The 17,390-nt window shown below is 38.1% G+C and overlaps 1 protein-coding gene across 5 annotated transcripts in view; it reads right to left on the bottom strand.

Moving 5' to 3' along the window:
* The window catches only part of LOC129699402 (collagen alpha-1(XII) chain-like), a 246,614-nt gene that overhangs the window by 49,835 nt on the left and 179,389 nt on the right, over positions 1 to 17,390 (bottom strand). For all 5 annotated transcript variants that reach the window (XM_055639133.1, XM_055639131.1, XM_055639134.1 and 2 more), the window contains 4 exons: positions 16,033 to 16,197; positions 15,166 to 15,204; positions 13,454 to 13,592; positions 7,417 to 7,559 (listed from right to left, as the gene is read on the bottom strand). In XM_055639133.1, the coding sequence (XP_055495108.1) occupies positions 7,417 to 7,559; positions 13,454 to 13,592; positions 15,166 to 15,204; positions 16,033 to 16,197 (486 nt within the window). The remainder of the gene's footprint in view (positions 1 to 7,416; positions 7,560 to 13,453; positions 13,593 to 15,165; positions 15,205 to 16,032; positions 16,198 to 17,390) is intronic.

The raw sequence follows: 17,390 nt of genomic DNA, 5'->3' as shown, positions 1-17,390 counted from the left end.
AGGATTGATAACTGCAGTATGTTTCACTTAAATAAAGTGTGCTGGTACCACTGAGATAACAATGGAAATGACAGATGTATTGTTGAGAGGAGTATTGATAGATTGTTGTGAGGTAACGGATAAGTGTTATTCGGCAGATCACTCATGATTTAATTTGATAACAGAACAGATGAGGAGATAAAGCTTCTCCACATTGCAAAAAATTGCCACAAACTCAAGCATGATGATCTTCTTTCGTTTTATTGGCAGAATTTGTCCGACACTGGCAAGGCCACCATTTATTGCACCACTAAAATTTCACCTTAAATAAGTGGATGATATTACATTCAGGGATATATCTTTATACAGTATATCCCTGATGCCTCTTTGTATCTCCCCCACACCTCGCATTGACACCCAGCTTGATACCATCAATAAACCTGTCTAAATACAGTCTTTACGACGTTCTCGAAGTCCAACTTTAATAGCCATTGCTCCTCGGGGATGGTTAGGAGGTATATTTTACGCACTCACGACACACTTAAGGTAGTAAAAACAAATCTTCCAAATGTTGTTTCTTGATTAATTGGTCTTTTATTGGTAGTACATAGCAAATAAATAATCCGTCACTTCATGTTCTTAATCGCTGTTCCATTTATGTCATATAAATCATATGAAAGTTTATTTCTATTAAAGTATGTTGTCTCATTAACTTGTGCGTGTGTGTGAATAAATGGTAAAAAACTGTATTCTCACCATCCTTCCGAGACCAAACTGACTCCTAATCTATGAGTCTGCGCTAGTCCCCTCTAGAAATAGACACACCCCTTCTACGTATCAAATCCCACCTCCAAAAATACAGACAAAGACTAAAATATTAAAAATGTTAGACATGACTATAATATACTGACTTAAGCTTAATGGCTCCTACATACTGTCCCCTAATTGTTCTACGTATATAACAAAGCAATTACTAATTACCATTAAAAAAAAGGAGCTACAAAAGCTTAACATTTATCAAAAAACAAAAGTAATGTGCATTATATTTAGCATTCAGAATTCTTTAGCGATTCTTCCATCTTCACCCTCGCCTTCTAGAAGCAGACGTATCTTGATTATCGGTCTTACCAAGACCAAAGTTGTACTGTACGCACCAAACCTTTGATATCTGGCATGATTTCCAGTATCCTTCCCAAAACCCAAAGTTTCCACAGCATATGATTTCTTCCTCCATGTCCAATCTGTTCATGGATATGTCATAATAGTAGTGTTGAAATATGAAAATTCTTCGAGAGAATAATACGAAGCTTAGCCTCTTCAGGCATTGCTAGTCTATTCAGGCAACCACCTAATCTCAGAAGTCCTTCCTCCAATACCGGATCAAGCTTATACAATTGACTGTCTCTTTTGACACCATGTACTCCAGCTTCTAACATTGATATTTCTTCTTTGTATCTTTGTCTTTGACAGAAATATATAATCGCGTTTTCTGCCTTGAGAAGATCATCAAGACGTAAACCCTATCCACAATACGATGCCTTAAAAACTTGCATCTTGCTTTCAACATTTTCCTTTCGTTTTTCAGGATCTTTTTCAGAAATACTTTCAGCAATTTCTTTCCTTTTTCGAGCAAATAGCAATAACTTTGTTTTTGCTTTAAGAACCCAAGCTGCCACAGTCACCAACGTATTCCATGATGAAAAATGGGTAATTAAGTAATTTGTTATGTTTGATAAATCCTTAGCAATAACATTCACTTGGATGTCTATGTTGAATTTCTGGATCATTAGCTGAGATTTCAAATCACAGCTCAAGCTTTGGCCATTCTCTGTCTGGTTTACAGAGAAACTCTGTTCCATTGATCCATCTCCTTCCGATTTAGAAGCCATCTGCTGTTAATCCTCCAGAAGTTTCATCCGCAGGATTTTCCTTTGTATTAACATATTTCCACTGTGATACATTAGTAGCTCTCCTTACATAAGAAATTCTGTTTGCTACAAATGTTAGAAAATGCTTGTTCTCATTGTTAAAGTAAACACTAGTACTATCAGTCCAGAAGATAGATTTCTCCATTTCTTTTTGCAGCATTATGTCAACTTTAAGAGCTAAGACTGCGGCAGTAGGTTCCATTCTGGGAATCGTCATTTGCTTCAATGGTGTCACTCTGGCCTTTACCATTAACAATGCAACATGTACTTCATTGTTATCATTTTCCAGTCTTAAATATGAAACAGTACAACAGCCACTTTCACTTGCGTTTGAAAAGTGATGCAGCTGTGCATATCTGATTCGACCAAAGTTTGTAGGCTTCATGTACCAGTCCACTTTGAATTCTGAGATCTTGTTGAGATCTGCTAACCATTTTGTCCATCGCTGAGAGGAAGTTTGCTTTCATCCCATCCAAGTTTTTCCTTGTAAAGATCCTGCAAAATCAACTTGGCTGGCAGTGTAAATGGTGCGAGAAATCCCAAATGTTCGTAAACAGAACCAATTTTGAATCGAGATTCTGAACTGGAACACATCTGTTTTGACGCACCAGTGCAATCCCACTGCCCTTTTCATTGGCAGATTGTCTTTGTCCAAATCCAATTCCCTGGTCTCCTTAACTCTGTTATCTGGCGAAATGGTTTTTCATACAGCAGGGCTGTTGCTGATCCACTTGGATAACATGAATCCCCCCCTTATTGCAGTGGGAAGTCAGTTGTTTTATCATTTAAATTGCTTCCTCTTCCGAAGACATGGATTTTAAACAATCATCCACATAGAAATTATTCTTTACTGTGTTTGTCACTTCTTCTGGAAAGTGAGCTTTATTGCCCTTGGCAGTCTTCCTTAATGCAAAGTTTGCACAACTTGGTGATGACACCGCTCCAAAGAATTGTACCTTCATCCGATATTCAATGAGAATTTGTTGTGCAACACCATCAGGCCACCATAGGAATCGCAAATAGTCAATATACTTTTCTGATATTTTGACTTGATGAAACATCACTTTAATATCAGCCATTAAAGCAACCGGTTCTTGTCTGAATTTAATAAGAACTCCAATGAGTGGGTTGGTAAGGTCTGGACCTTGCAGCAGTTGACAGTTAAGTGATGTTCCTTTGAAGACTGCAGCACAGTCAAAGACCACCCTCAAGGTTTCTTACTTCGAGTGATACACCCCGTGGTGTGGAATATACCAAAGCTCCGTCACTTTGATTCAGCTGGTCTCTTGGTACCATTTTGGCATAATCATTGACAATCATGTCCTTTAGTAAAGATGTATATTCATCATGGAATTTCGTATTCTTGCCAAATTTGCGTTTCAGATTCTGGGTGCGATGCTCTGCAATGCGACGGTTATTCGGCAGACCAACACTTTCTTGTTTGAAAGGCAAGTCTAGGCAATAGTGTCCGTCTATCATCTTTACTGAGTAGTTCATAATATCCAAGAACTTTAACTCTTCTCTGGACATTTCTTTCAGCAAATTATCTGTCCCCTTGACTGCTGACAAACTCTTTAGGTTCCAATGCCTTCAAAGCATTTGTGCCGATAAGTAGGTCGATACCAGAAGTTATTTTAGTTATCTTGACATCCTTCAAGTAACGCCATTGTTTCAAGTCTTCCTGCTTGGGTATATTTAGATGAGAAACAGGCATGGTCCCATGTATAAACACATCAGATATTGGTATAAAATTGTCTTCATCCAGACTAGATATTTCCATAGCTGTAATATGATGGCTATTGCAGCATTTCTCTTCATTCATGGTACGTAAGAAAATCTTAATCTTTCTTTTCTCCTGTGATGTCCAGCATTCTCTTCAAGCTTTCTGTGCAAAAGGTAGCCGAACTTCCTTGATCCAAAATTACACATGTTTGCAAAACTGTATTTGCTTGGCTGCTACTTACCTTTACGGCTAAGATGGAGAAAATGCAGGTTTCTACCCCGGCCCCAATATGCACAATTTTTTGAGGTGAGGTAACAGCATCACTGGCTTCTCCTGTACTATTTGCCCTGGCTCCTTTGCCGTATTCTTCTGTTCAATATGAAGTAATTCAGGATCTTGTCTGCACTTATTACAAGTTATACGACTTGCAGTCTTTAACCATGTGTCCTTTCTTCAAACATCCAAAGCAGATTCCCTTCTCCTTTAAGAAATCCTTATTTTCTTTATATTCCTTCTTCTTGAATGTTCAACACCACCTTATGGTGTTACCAACCTCATCACATGACAAACAGAATGCTTTTTGTTTAATAGTAGATGCATCTCCTTTCTTTCCTCCTGTCGTATCTACAGGTATTACAGTGGTAGCAACACTGGTTTCCTTAGATCCGGATCTTCCTTTTGTTTTGGTAAAGGTAGAACCTTTAATAGTTGCTGGTTTAGGATCTTGAATATTCCCAAGGTGTAGATTTGACATTAACCATACTTCCCTTTCCATGAAACTCACCAGATCAGGAAGCATTGTTTAGAAGGAACTGCAAATGCTGGAAAATCGAAGGTAGACAAAAATGCTAGAGAAACTCAGTGGGTGAGACAGCATCTATGGAGCAAAGGAAATGGGTGATGTTTAAGGTCGAGACTCTTCTGACACCTAGAGCAGCGGATGCAATAGATGAGGTTGGAGGAGGTGCAGGTGAATCTCTGCTACACCTGGAAAGACGGCTTGGATCCTTGAATGGAGTCAAGGGGGGAGGTAAAGATCAGGAAGCGTGGCATCTCGTTTTTCGGCTTATCTCTAAGCTTATAGGGCAGTTTTAGAATGATAATTCTCATATTACTAACACCATTCAATTCTTCTATGTGGTTGAGATTTCTCATCGAGCTACAACAACCTCTCAGAAATATCGCGAACTCAATCAATGCCTTCACGTTTTCTGCCTTGATAGTTTTCCAAGCATAGGCCTTCTTCATGCTTGCATTAGCAATCTTCCGTTTATTATCAAAATGTTCTTTAAGCAATTTGCTTGCCATTTGATAACCCTCCTCTGCAGGCACATTTCGACAAGCTGCTTTGCATATCCGCTTGAGTAGTGCTCCAGAAATTGTAAGAAATCTTTTTAATCAGTAGTTTTCATTTCCACTCCTTCATGAAATGCTATTATGAAAGTTTTGATTGCCAAGGATCACCATCATGCTTAGGAATTTCCATTTAGGGTAAGCTAGGCTGATTCTCATTTTATTCCTCACTAATTCATAGAATTCACTTTGAGATCCTTGGCTGGGCGCAAATGGATGATGAACAGGCCTCTGAAAAGAATACTGGTCTGGGTAAGTTTTGTCACGAGTCCTATGACCAGTTATTTGTCTCTGTCTCGAAGCTGTTTTCAAGTCTGCATAAACAAGCTTCCAACTGCATTCTTTATTTCCCCAGAATATTCTCACAGGCTTTTAAACATTAATGCTTCTGGCAGTTCTCAAACACGGCAACCAATCGATCTACTCATGGCCCTGATCAATGAATCTACTCGGTCAATGAATTCTTCTCTTCCTCGAATGACCCAGGTATCAACCTTGTCAGTTCCTTCAGTACACTGTTGAATCAGTCTTTGTCTTACTACCTCCTGGTAGTAACACAGTTTTTTACTCAATATAATGGCAGTCTTTACGACATTCTCAAAGTCCAACTTCGATAGCCATTACTCCTCGGGGATGGTTAGGAGGTATATTTTACGCACTCACGGCACACTTAAGATAGTAAAAACAAATCTTCCAAACGCTGTTTCTTGATTAATTGGTCTTTCATTGAAGTAGTACATAGCAAAGAAATAATCTGTCACTTTCTGTTCTTAATCGCTGTTCCATTCATGTCATATAAATCATATGAAAGTTTATTCTTATAAAAGTATGTCGCCTCATTAACGTGTGTGTGTGAATGAATGGTAAAAAAACTGTATTTCAACCATCCTTACGAGACCCAACTGACTCCTAATCTATGAGTTTGCGCTGGTTTCCTCTAGAAATAAACACACCCCTTCTATGTATAAAATCCCACATACAAAAATACAGACAGATAAGGACTAAAATATTAAAAATGATTAGACATGACTATAATATACTGACTTAAGCTTAATGGCTCCTACAACCTGTATGTTGAACATAGTCCCATCATCTAAATCATTGATATAAATTGTGAAAGGCTGTGGCTCAGTATCAATTCCTGCAGTTCCCCACCAGTCACCCAATTATCCATCTTGAAAATACTCCATTTATTCCTACCTATTTTCAATAACCAAACCATAATATTTTAATTTATTATCCTGTCAATGCCTATTTTTTCTTTATATAATGTATAAAAACATGTGATATTATTCACTGTGGTGGTAAAGAAAATGGAAAAACTTTTTTTTACCAAGATGAAATATTAATGTTAAAAATAACCTGTACACCTGTCACTTTAAGTTAGCTATGTGAGCAATTAGGTAGTTAAATTGAATGTTTTCTTTAAATAATCTCTTGTGAGGTGCCATTTGGGTGTACAAATACATTACATCTTTTGATTGTCCCTTATCTATTCTGGTAGTTACATCCTCAGAAACTCCCAATAGATTTATCAAACAAATTTCACTTTCAGATCTCCATCAACTTAGCCTAAATCTATTATTATTTTCCATGTGCCCTGCTGGCAACCTTTAATAACAGATTTCAGCATTTTATGAATGAATGAATGAATGAATGAATGAATGAATGAATGAATGAATGATTGAATGATTGAATGCATTGAATGCATTGAATGAATGTATGAATGCATTGAATGAATGAATGATTGAATGAATGATTGGATGAATGATTGGATGCATGAATGATTGAATGAATGATTGAATGCATGATTGAATACATTTATTGGCCAAGTATGTACACATACAAGGAATTTGCCTTCTTTTATATCGGACTAACTGCTCTATGTATACCTGTTTTCTCTATCTGTTTCTTAAATTATATATTTATATTTGCAGCTTACTAATCTATGAGAAGTGTTCCAGAATCTGTAGACTTTTAGTTAAAAGCAACCATAATGAAGTTTTTAAGTACAAATTTGAATTTACATATCCTGTCAAGTAAAGCAGTAAAATTGCACATAATAGAATTGGTAAATAGTGTTCATGAAACTGTTTCTCCAAAGTGATTTATGAAATGTTATACAGCCATATCTGCCTGTTTTTTGTTTTATATACAGCCTCCCAGTTGGTCATCATTTTTAACTTATTTTCAATAATCTTAAAGGATGGTCACTCAAATGCATCTTGTTTGTATGCTTGAAAAAAAAAACTGACGGATCTACTGCACGAGTTTATAATTCCTAGTCATCAATTTCTGTACAGTTGAATAAACCATAGATTTAAAACTAAAATCCAGGCAAATAAACAATATGTAATGTATCAGTATAGGCATAGAGCACTGGAATCCACCTCGAGGGCAGTTCCTATTTGATACAATGAGAAACCAACTCACCATCTAGAAGCACTCCAACTTCTGGCTTGAAATCTTTGTCTGTGATCTGCCAAATGGCAAAAGGCTCAGAGGTTGTGGTTGGAAGAATGCGGAAAAGCATCATAATGGTGTAGCTTAATGGCATGCCACTTGGATGAACATCTCTGTTGGACAATAAAACACATTAACTTGGTGAATTAGGTGGATAGTTAGAGGCCATTCAGTTCATTCATCCTCTGTCTTCACTCTGTCCCAATGCAGGATGTCAACAGGAAATGTTGACAGTTCCTTCCCACCCACAGTGCTACTCGACCCACTGCGTTCCTCCAGCAATTTGCTGTTCTGGCATCTGCAGTCTCTTGTGTCTGTTCTGATGACAGTTGCCGACACTAACCACAACACCTTGTGTTTGAACCATATCCCACAGGTCACAGCTATTCAAGTACTCTCAGGTATGGTTTAAATGTGATGAGGCTTTCTGCCTCTCCCTCCTTTTCAGGTAGTGAGATCGAGACCCTCATCAACCTTTAGTGTCATTTTTTTTTCATCTCCATTCCAATCTTTCTTCCAGACACTAAATCTTTGCCCCCTAAATTTTCTGCTTATGAAAATACGTCCTTCTTTTATCAAGGATCCTCAGAAGGTTATATGTCTTTCCTTACCCTATGTCCACAGAAAATAATCTAAATTTTGACAATACTTCTTTTTAGCTAAAAATCTCAAATCCTAGCAAGACGATTGTAAACCTTCACTGTATCTTCTCCACTGTAATTGTATATTGCTTATAATGTAAATATTGCCCTTATTTCTTTATATTTGGATAGACTCCAGAGGCTAAACGGTTCTCCGTCCATTGTCCGTGAAATAAAGGAGATTGTGAAGGATTCTGGCAGGGATATTTAAATCCAGGAAATGTAAAATAGAACAGAGAGAAAGTGTTATCACAGATGGCATAGACAGGAATTAGAACAAATAAAAAGGAAAAACATTTTTTACACAGTGAATGGTTGGGGTCTAGAATACACTGTTTGCAGTCATATCAGAGGCAGATTTTAATGCAGCATTCAGAAGGGATTCAGAAGAAACATTCATGATCCCAGTAGGTATAAAAAAAAACAAAAATGCAGGTCTATGGAGAGCAGATGGGGGGAGGTTGATGGTGGGAGACAGCTGGATTGCAGGTCTCATTCAAGAAATAGAAAAAAACATCATAGATTGTGCAATTGAGGGTTGTGGGGGACTGCGCTGAAGAGGAGTTAAGACCAACAAGTATCAGCATGATCATTTGGAATGGCTTGTGTGCTGGCTTATTGAAGTGTTAATATTCTCCAAAAATTGCTTTTGGCTTGAGTGGTTGAGTGGTCAGCTTCTGTTTTCCTGTATTATTGTGAAACCATTATGAAACATGAAGCTATCACCATTCTTTGATATTGTTTCTTGAAGTTGTTTTATGTCTCAGGAATTGCAAGCAAACACTTTGCTTGTCCATTAATGTGTAAGACATTTCTATTCAGCTTTGGAAACAACTGGCTTGTTACCAGATTGAAGTATCCCTCCCTCTTATTTTATTTTTAATGTTGTTTCACCGTCCCATTTTGAGATAAAGAATTAAATTAAATAGCAGCACCATTGATCAATTTCAAGTCTTAGTATAGTTTAAATCTACAAAAAACAAAATAAATACTCCATGAACAGCTTGTAATTGTTTCAAAATGCTAAGCAGTAGCTCTTCCTCCAATTTTACCAAATTTCCATGGTATCCAAATGCCGTGGACTGTTTAATTTAATTTAAATTGTACCCACTTTGTAATAGCAGAACAATTTTAAATAATGGAAGCCACTCTTAATTTTAGACAGTCCCACTGAGTTACGCCAGCATTTTGTGTCTACTCTTAATTTTAAACAGCTACTTTCCCTACAGGTACCTTATTTACATAAAGCAACGGCACAACTGGAGCAGAAACACATAATTTTACTCAACAAGTCAAGCTTTGTGCCATTTCAAACATTAAGCACTTCCCAGCTTTTATTCTTCACATAATCAATTTGTTTCAAAATAATTAATTTTGAATAAGAATGGGGTATCAAATTAGGAAAAATCTTGCTTCAAATGGACAAGGGCTTTATGGGATTGTTCTACAGGTATTGTATATAATTTTTGTCTCATTGTTAGTGGCAATGAGGGGGTTCACTGGATTAATTACTGCACTGAAAGAAGGGTCTCATGTATTATATTACACTGCATGGTAATAGGCTAATTTGCCCAATTAGTCCATACCAACCATGTTATCCATCTATGATCATCTTATCTTCCTGTGTTTGGCATACATCCCTCTAAACATTTCCTATCCTTATGAGGTTGGAATGTGTAGATGGTTTATGCATGCAACCTATAATGTAGTTACCTCATCACCATTAACACGCCCCCTCACATCAGTATAACTATGATCTCCTCCCTTCTCCCCCTCCCATTTTGTCCTGGTACGCCTGAAGGCTGGGTGCAGCCAGTACTGGGACGTGTGTGCCATGTGCTATATTAAAGACTATAGTAAAGGTTATAGTGTGTCAGACTAGACTCCTTTACAGAATGTTTAATAGCATGATGGCTACAGTGAAGAAGCTGTTCCTGAACCTAGACCTTACAGTTCTCAGGCTCCTGTACCTTCTTCCCGATGGCAGCGGTGAGATGAGTGTGTGGCCAGGATTCATACACAGCAAACAATAGTTAGCTTGGGAACTTTAAAGACGGATAGTTATAAATGGGATGGGATCTTTTAAATTTACAAATTAGACTAATTTAGATAGCCAATTTAGTTGGCAGGTAATCAGTTGAATATGTCCATTCTCTCCACAGATGTTGCCTGACGCACTGACTTCCTCCAGCACTTTATGTTTTGCACAAGACTCCAACATCTGCAGTTTCTTATGCCTTCCTGAATAGTTATTTTGTTAAGCAACCCGAGTCAGACTTGTAAGTCATAAAGTCAAACTGCTGTAAGGGAGGTCGGTTTGTGTAATGGTTTAGGCTGCGTCCTCAATTCACTGCAATTTCTTGCGGTCTTGGATGGAGCTGTTCCCAAACTAAGCTGTAATGCATCCTGATAAAATGCTTTCTGTGGTGAATCTGTAAAAGTTGGTGAGAGTTGTAGGGGACATGCTGAACTTCCCAAGCTTTCTAAGGGAGTAGAGGCATCGGTATGCTTTTTTAGCTGTTGCTTCAATATGGGTGGTCCAGGAGAAGTTGTTGGTGATAAGAGTCCTAGGAATTAGAAGTTTTCAACCATCTTTACTTTGGCACCGTCAATGCAAACTGGGGTATGTGTACCGCTTCGCTTCCTGAAGTCGATCCCAATCCCCTTTGTCTTGTTGACACTGAGAACAAAGGTGTTGTCTGGATACCATAATTTTTTGATATCTAGCCCACAATGAGGGTGTCATTGAGAATTTGAAAATTGAATTAGATTTGCACAATCTTGGGCATACAAGGAGTAAAGAAGGGGGCTGAGAACACATCCTTGCGTATTGAGGATTATCGTAGAGAATGATTTGGCTGCTATCCTCACAGATTTGGGGCTGTTGGTCAGGAAGTCAAGGACCCAGTTGCAGAGAAGAATGCTGACACCAAGTCTAGCATGTTTGGTGATAGAGTTTAATGTTATAATGGTATTAAAGGCAGAGCTGTAGTCTATGATACAAATGCTTAAAAGACTGATAAATTGATGGGAGAAAACCTTGAGAAACCTTTAAAAATACATAACTGGTAGGTTTATTATCTTTTAAAAGTGTAGTCACCATTGTTTTAAAATATTATATTATAAACAGTTCAAGGATGGCTATAATGCACAAAGATCAACAATAGTAAAACTGGACAAGTTCCTGCTCATGTCCAAATATAATTATTTAAAATGTTTTCAACAAACCAGCTGGTGGCTTTATATTTTAGTCCATGGGCCTTGTCTCAAAAAACCCCCCAGTCTCTCTGGATCTGATCATGGGCTTAATTGCAGATATTGGCCTTAAATCCAGAGGAGGGAGGGGGGGGGGGGGGGGTGCTGGCAACTGATTGATACCTAATATCTGAACCTTAAATCTTATGTAAAGTGAGAAAATAGATCTAGTGTTTTATGGATCAATTTTTGGATGAGAAAACTCACAAAGTACTTTTTATAGAAGTGTTAATGTTGTTGTAGTGCAGGAAACACACAAGTCAATTTAAGCGAGACAAGGATCCGGATCTAACAATGCGAAACTTCCCACTGCGAATGTAAGCTGAAGGATAAACATTGAATGGAGCACCAGGGGGAAGAAACCATCACTTCATTAAGTAAGGTCATGGGATTCTTTACAAGGTTGAGGGACCTCAGTTTAGCAACATTTGAAAAATGGCACCTAATTTGTGTTCTTTGATGGGATGGGGCCTTCAAATCATAAATCTCAAGACTCTTGAGAAAGCTGTAATGAACCAACTTTCTGAACCTTTGCTGTCCCTAAAGTAAAGGAATATTTTAAGTGTTTGGCAAGGAATTTTAGGATTTTGGATGAGTGTTAATGAAGAATTGAAAATATAATTAAAGTCAGAATGGTGTATAAATTAAAGAGCAACCTGGAGTTGGTTGCATTTCAATACTCACTGTTCTTGACCCTACGGACAGTAGAGATAACATGCTTGAGAAAACTCTAGTGACTCCTGTATTGAAATCTGTCGATCATATAGACTTTAATGACTGTGGGTCAGTGGTTGAGTAGGTAACTTTTCAATGGTGATTGCTGAGTGCTGTTCATAGAGATATACAGCATGAAAACAGGACATTTGGCCCACTTTGTCCATGCTAACCAAGTTGGCATACAGGTCTATATCTCGTTTTGTCTGCATTTAGCACATGGCCGTCTAAATCCTTCCTGCCCAAATACCTGTCAAACAATCTATTTTGTCCTGGGCAATGATGAGCATTGCTGGATTTACACTCATTCAGGCAAATAGAGAGAACTTCATAGCACTCCTGACTTAAGCCTTGAACACAATGGAAGGACTCTGCGGAGGCAGGAAATGAGCCACTCACTCATAACTGAATACATAACATCTGACCTGCTTTTAATACCACAGTATTTATATGGCTGGCCCATTTAATATTCTGTTCAGTGGTGATCATGTTTGTTGGGAATTTGATAATGACAGCTCTGGTAAACATAATTGAGAGGTAGTTAGTCGCTGTATTGCTTGGTTTGCTTAGAAAAGGCTTATTGCCAGATAAATGTAGGTCTTGAAGCGATTTGAAACTGCATGGCAAGAGGTTTTGGTTGTCATGAGACATAAGATGGGACATTTATACTTCATTGCATGGCATTCTTAACCATCTTTTATATCACATGGAATCAGCAAATTGGCTGAAGAATATAATGGTGATTGTAAGAACCTTAGATTAGTTGAATCATTCATTCTGTAATGAATCCTCTGAGCTTTTCATGAGTTTGATAATGATTATAAATATGTTTCCTTTTGCACTCACAAGCTGGCTTATGCTAATGTTGAGAACAGAACATTTCATCAACTCCATTTCATTCTAGCGACTTAAATGTGCTCCATCATTTATGTCTGAATGTGCAGGAGAGAAGAGGTTTCAACTAATCCATTGATAGCTGAGCACTTTGTCAATGGCATGTCAAATCTGTTGCTCTAGCTTCAGCTCTATTATAGTTTCACTGACTTAGACAGTTGATGTTTTGATACTACTCCTTGAATTCTACAAATGTCCGGTGGCACCATTAATACTGTATCACGAGTGCCTGCTTGTGTTCCATACTGTGGAGTGATGATGAATTGACAACTTTCAGATTCAATGGCAAGGTTTTACCATTAAACTATAGCCAACTGTGATAGATACTGAGAGAGGTTTTCTCTGAAGCAAAAAAAACAAACTGCAGAGGAATGCAGTGGGTCAGGTGGCATCTGTAGAGGCAAAGAGACAGTTGTTGTTTCGGATCAAGGCCCTGCATCATACGCAGGTTCTCTCGTGAGCGACTACATAATGTAACAATGCTATGTTCACTGATAACTTACACAGTAGGTTGCTGGAGGTTTGCATCCTTATGAATGTTGTAAGCTGTAAAGCTATTGAAAGATCCTGGCACCATAGAAACTCCTGCAAGATTTGCAGCTTCCTTTGTCGTCATATTAAATGATTCCAGCATTCTGTAACCTTTGGAGGAGAAACACGTGTAAAAAAATATTAGATATTCATTCCATGTTATAAAATTCTAAAAGTATTATAAAATGGTAACATTTTCAAATCCTGCTGGTTGAGCATCAGTGCCCGGATGCTTCAAATTGGCAGATGTGCTACCTGACTTACTTCCCAGTAATGGAGCTAAATCAGGCACGTGCCATGTGTAATTACTCAGGGTAGGCAGTCAGTCGGCTTTTTAAAAAATCTTAAACCGCGCAAGCGCAGATTGTTCTCCTCTCCGTAAAAATAAAAAAATTAAAATAAAGAAAGGAACAATTCACTTTGCCCAAGCCTCCCAAATCTCATTCATTCTGAATTACTGAATCTGTGGGGGGTGGAGGGTGAAGCCAGGTGAAAGGATGGTGGGAAGAACCGGAGCACATCGGGACAAGTTGAATCGGTTGTGATCTTATTAAATGACAATACTAGTTCAAAGGGACCAATTGGGGGGGGGAGGGGAAGAGTTCCTTTCACAGCATGTGGGGAGTCTGGCCAGGGGTAAAGTTGCAGAGAGGCCAGGAGCATTGCGAAGGAGGGGGTCGGGGATGTTCTTGATGTTGCTGTACTGAGGGATAACCAAGCCTATCTTTCTTGGCTACAACCTAACCTTCAGCCTCCAACATGCAGGTACATTTTCGTGCCTTATTTTTGGGTAAAAAATAGCGTCTTCGTTGCCGGGAAATATGGTATTTAAAAACATATAATTCAAAGAAATCTACTGAACACATTATTTGTACATCAAGAGTATCAAGAGTATCAAGAGTATATTTAATTGTCCGTCTAACATGTTAACATGAACCCATTCTTCTCTCCTTGTTTCTTAAGATACTCTTAAGAAAGTGACAATCCATGTTTGAAAAACCCGCCAAGAAACTTGCGCTGCGCCTGCGCAGTACGCTGCTGCGCATTCGCAGTACACAGTCCACGCTGCAAAGGCAGAATTTCAGCTGCCTTCAGCTCCCCTTGAAATTAATGGTTTGAAGCAGCGTTGACGGCACGTCAGCTGCACAGACGTTCGCAAATTACATGTACTGCACATGAAAGGCACAGAGAATTATGCCAACCTAAGGAATCGATCTCTTAGGTAGGCATAATTCTCGCGTGCCTTTACTATTTATAGTTATTAATTGTCGTTTTATAATTTTAGTCAGGGTAGGCAGTGCCTACCTTGCCGGCACGTGCCTGAGCTAAATCCATCTTAGCTCCCAGACCTTTTCTTGGAATTGCTCCCATTCTTCTCCTGCAACTTTGCCATAGGTATGTCAGAGTGTTAGAGACAGATAGAAATAAACACAGATGATGAGAGAAGTCACAAAAGAAAAATAAGTGAGAAGAAAGAGAGCCTACAGAAATATACTTGCTGTGACTAGTACACTTGCAACATAAAGAATGCTTCTGGTGACAGCTTTAATTTAGAAAAATGTATTATCGATAAAAAAAGCTATAATTAATCTTCCAAATGCTGCATTCCAGTTGTAAAGCACATTCTTTCTTGATAATGATAGCTTCGGTGAACGAACGGAAATGACTACAATGTGTCCCCTACCTGGTGTAGTGAATCCATGAAGATAAATCAATGGGCAAGCTGCAATGAGACAAAGAAGTGGATGTCAATAGGAAAATATGCACATTTCTATAAAAGGACAAAATAACAACTGGCTTCCCATTATAATTTCACTTTTATATGGTACCAGCATTTTCTGTGTCATCTGGTACTTATGGTCTCCATCCATTCGCAGACAGTCTCTTAGTTCTCTACACCTTTTCTCTGCAATGTAAAAACAGGCTTTTTTTCTCACTTTTCCCAGGTCTGATGAAGATCCATGACCCGAAATGTTAACAATATTTCTTTCCCCACAGATCACTGCCTGACCTGCTGTGTATCTCCAGTATTTTCTGTTTTTATTTCAATTTCCAGCACCTGCAGTTTATTTGAGTTAACAGAGGCAATGCTTTCTACTTATATTAAATACAAGTAGGGAGGGGCAGGAAGAGTTACATTTATTTATAGTTTGCTTGGTTCTTAGCTATACACCAGATTTACTCATTACTGTTTAAAATAAGATGAGGAAGATTGTATTTGGTACTTCATTCTCATCACATTGATGTTAAGGTGCTGGTCACATCATCGCAACCAAAGAAAGTAGATTTTGTACCATAATTTTTCTTCTTGCTGGCAGTCATTCACATTGCATCATAGTCTGATTGGTACATGCAACTCTCTGATACACAGTCGATTATTTAGATTTGTCGGTAGACTTGCCACACTGGATACTTTTTGAGAAACTTGTTGCATAGGCCAATCTTTTTGTCGGGGAAGTAGATAACTTTTTTAGTGAAGTAGCAAGATGAGTGTTTCATTAATATTAAGAAGAAGAGTGACCAATCAATGAGATGAAGAAAAATAACTCACTTGAAGTAGCTGTTTCACAAAGGAAAGTGATGAGCTCATCCTGAATCTTCTCGAATGCGTCAAAATCATTTACAAGGAAGAGATGCCTTTCACTGGGTTTGCTGCCAATGTTTTTCAACTCATTGATATCAATGTCAGCCACTCCCACAACGAACACACTGTAACCTGCATGGAAAAGGAACATCTCTCCAGTTTAAAGGACTGCCAGCACATATCAGCAAGCCTTAAAGAAGAACATGCTGTGCAATAAAATACATTCCAAATAGTATGCATTGCACCACAGTGGCGGACATGTACTACAACTATCACGAATTATTGATTAATCTGCATGATCGATATTTAAAAATGTATCCACAAGAGACCCAGGCAAGAAGCAAACTATTTTTTCAGTGGCAGAGACCATTTGAAGCAGTGGACTTAAAGTCAATAGTTCCTCCCAATTCTGCTGCATTTATCACATTGCTCACATACTTTTACAAATAAAAGTCATAAGAGATTCTTCATAGATTGTATCTTTACTATAAACATTGGATTCATCCAGATGAATCAATCTTGAAAATATTTAAATGAGGTTAGTAATGCAGAAATGCCTCTGCACTGTGGCGACGGGGAGAAGCAGCGTGTACATCGCTCTGAGCATATATGGATTTATCATTAAACTCTTAGGCCCAAGCTACAGGAACATTGGTGGTGATACTTATTATATTTGTATTGTAACTGAAGTTATGTATTTATATTCTCTGATGAGAATTGACACACCAAGGTCATTCTTCTTATACAGCATGAACAAAATAGGCCCAAGAAACATACCTTGGACCCAGAATTGAACATTGAAATATTCATGACTCGAGCAACTGTGCAATTACTTAATCGCATGCAAATGAAGTTTAATTTACAAAACATTAATGAGGTAGTCAATATATCAGTGAGCAATCTGACCCTCCTATATCGCTGCATATTTCCCCTCACCACACCTCCAGCTAAATACACACTATCATCTGATAGTAATCAGTGGTTCAAATATGTTTGTGAATGACTTGCCAGGGTTTAAATTTGACTCATCTTACTCATGCAGTTATTTGGTTTCCCTTGCCAAGAATGTTTCAGCATTTAAATCCATTAATCTGTGATCTGTTTGCTGATCCATGTGAATGATAATTGAATGCATTGAAGGAGGGTTGAATAACTTAGAAAATAAGACATCCTAATTCCCAGATATAACTTCTTATATGGTAGTTAAGAAGTAGGTTATGTGATAAATATGGGTGGGCATATCTCCCACAAAATAAATGGCTATCCGTTGGTACAGAATGCATGAAATGGGAATGACTTGATCTACAAATATGATCAACGGACCC

The sequence above is a fragment of the Leucoraja erinacea genome, chromosome 8, assembly GCF_028641065.1.
Source record: "Leucoraja erinacea ecotype New England chromosome 8, Leri_hhj_1, whole genome shotgun sequence".
Taxonomy (NCBI): Eukaryota; Metazoa; Chordata; class Chondrichthyes; order Rajiformes; family Rajidae; genus Leucoraja; species Leucoraja erinaceus.
This window is presented reverse-complemented; position numbering and strand designations above follow the sequence as displayed.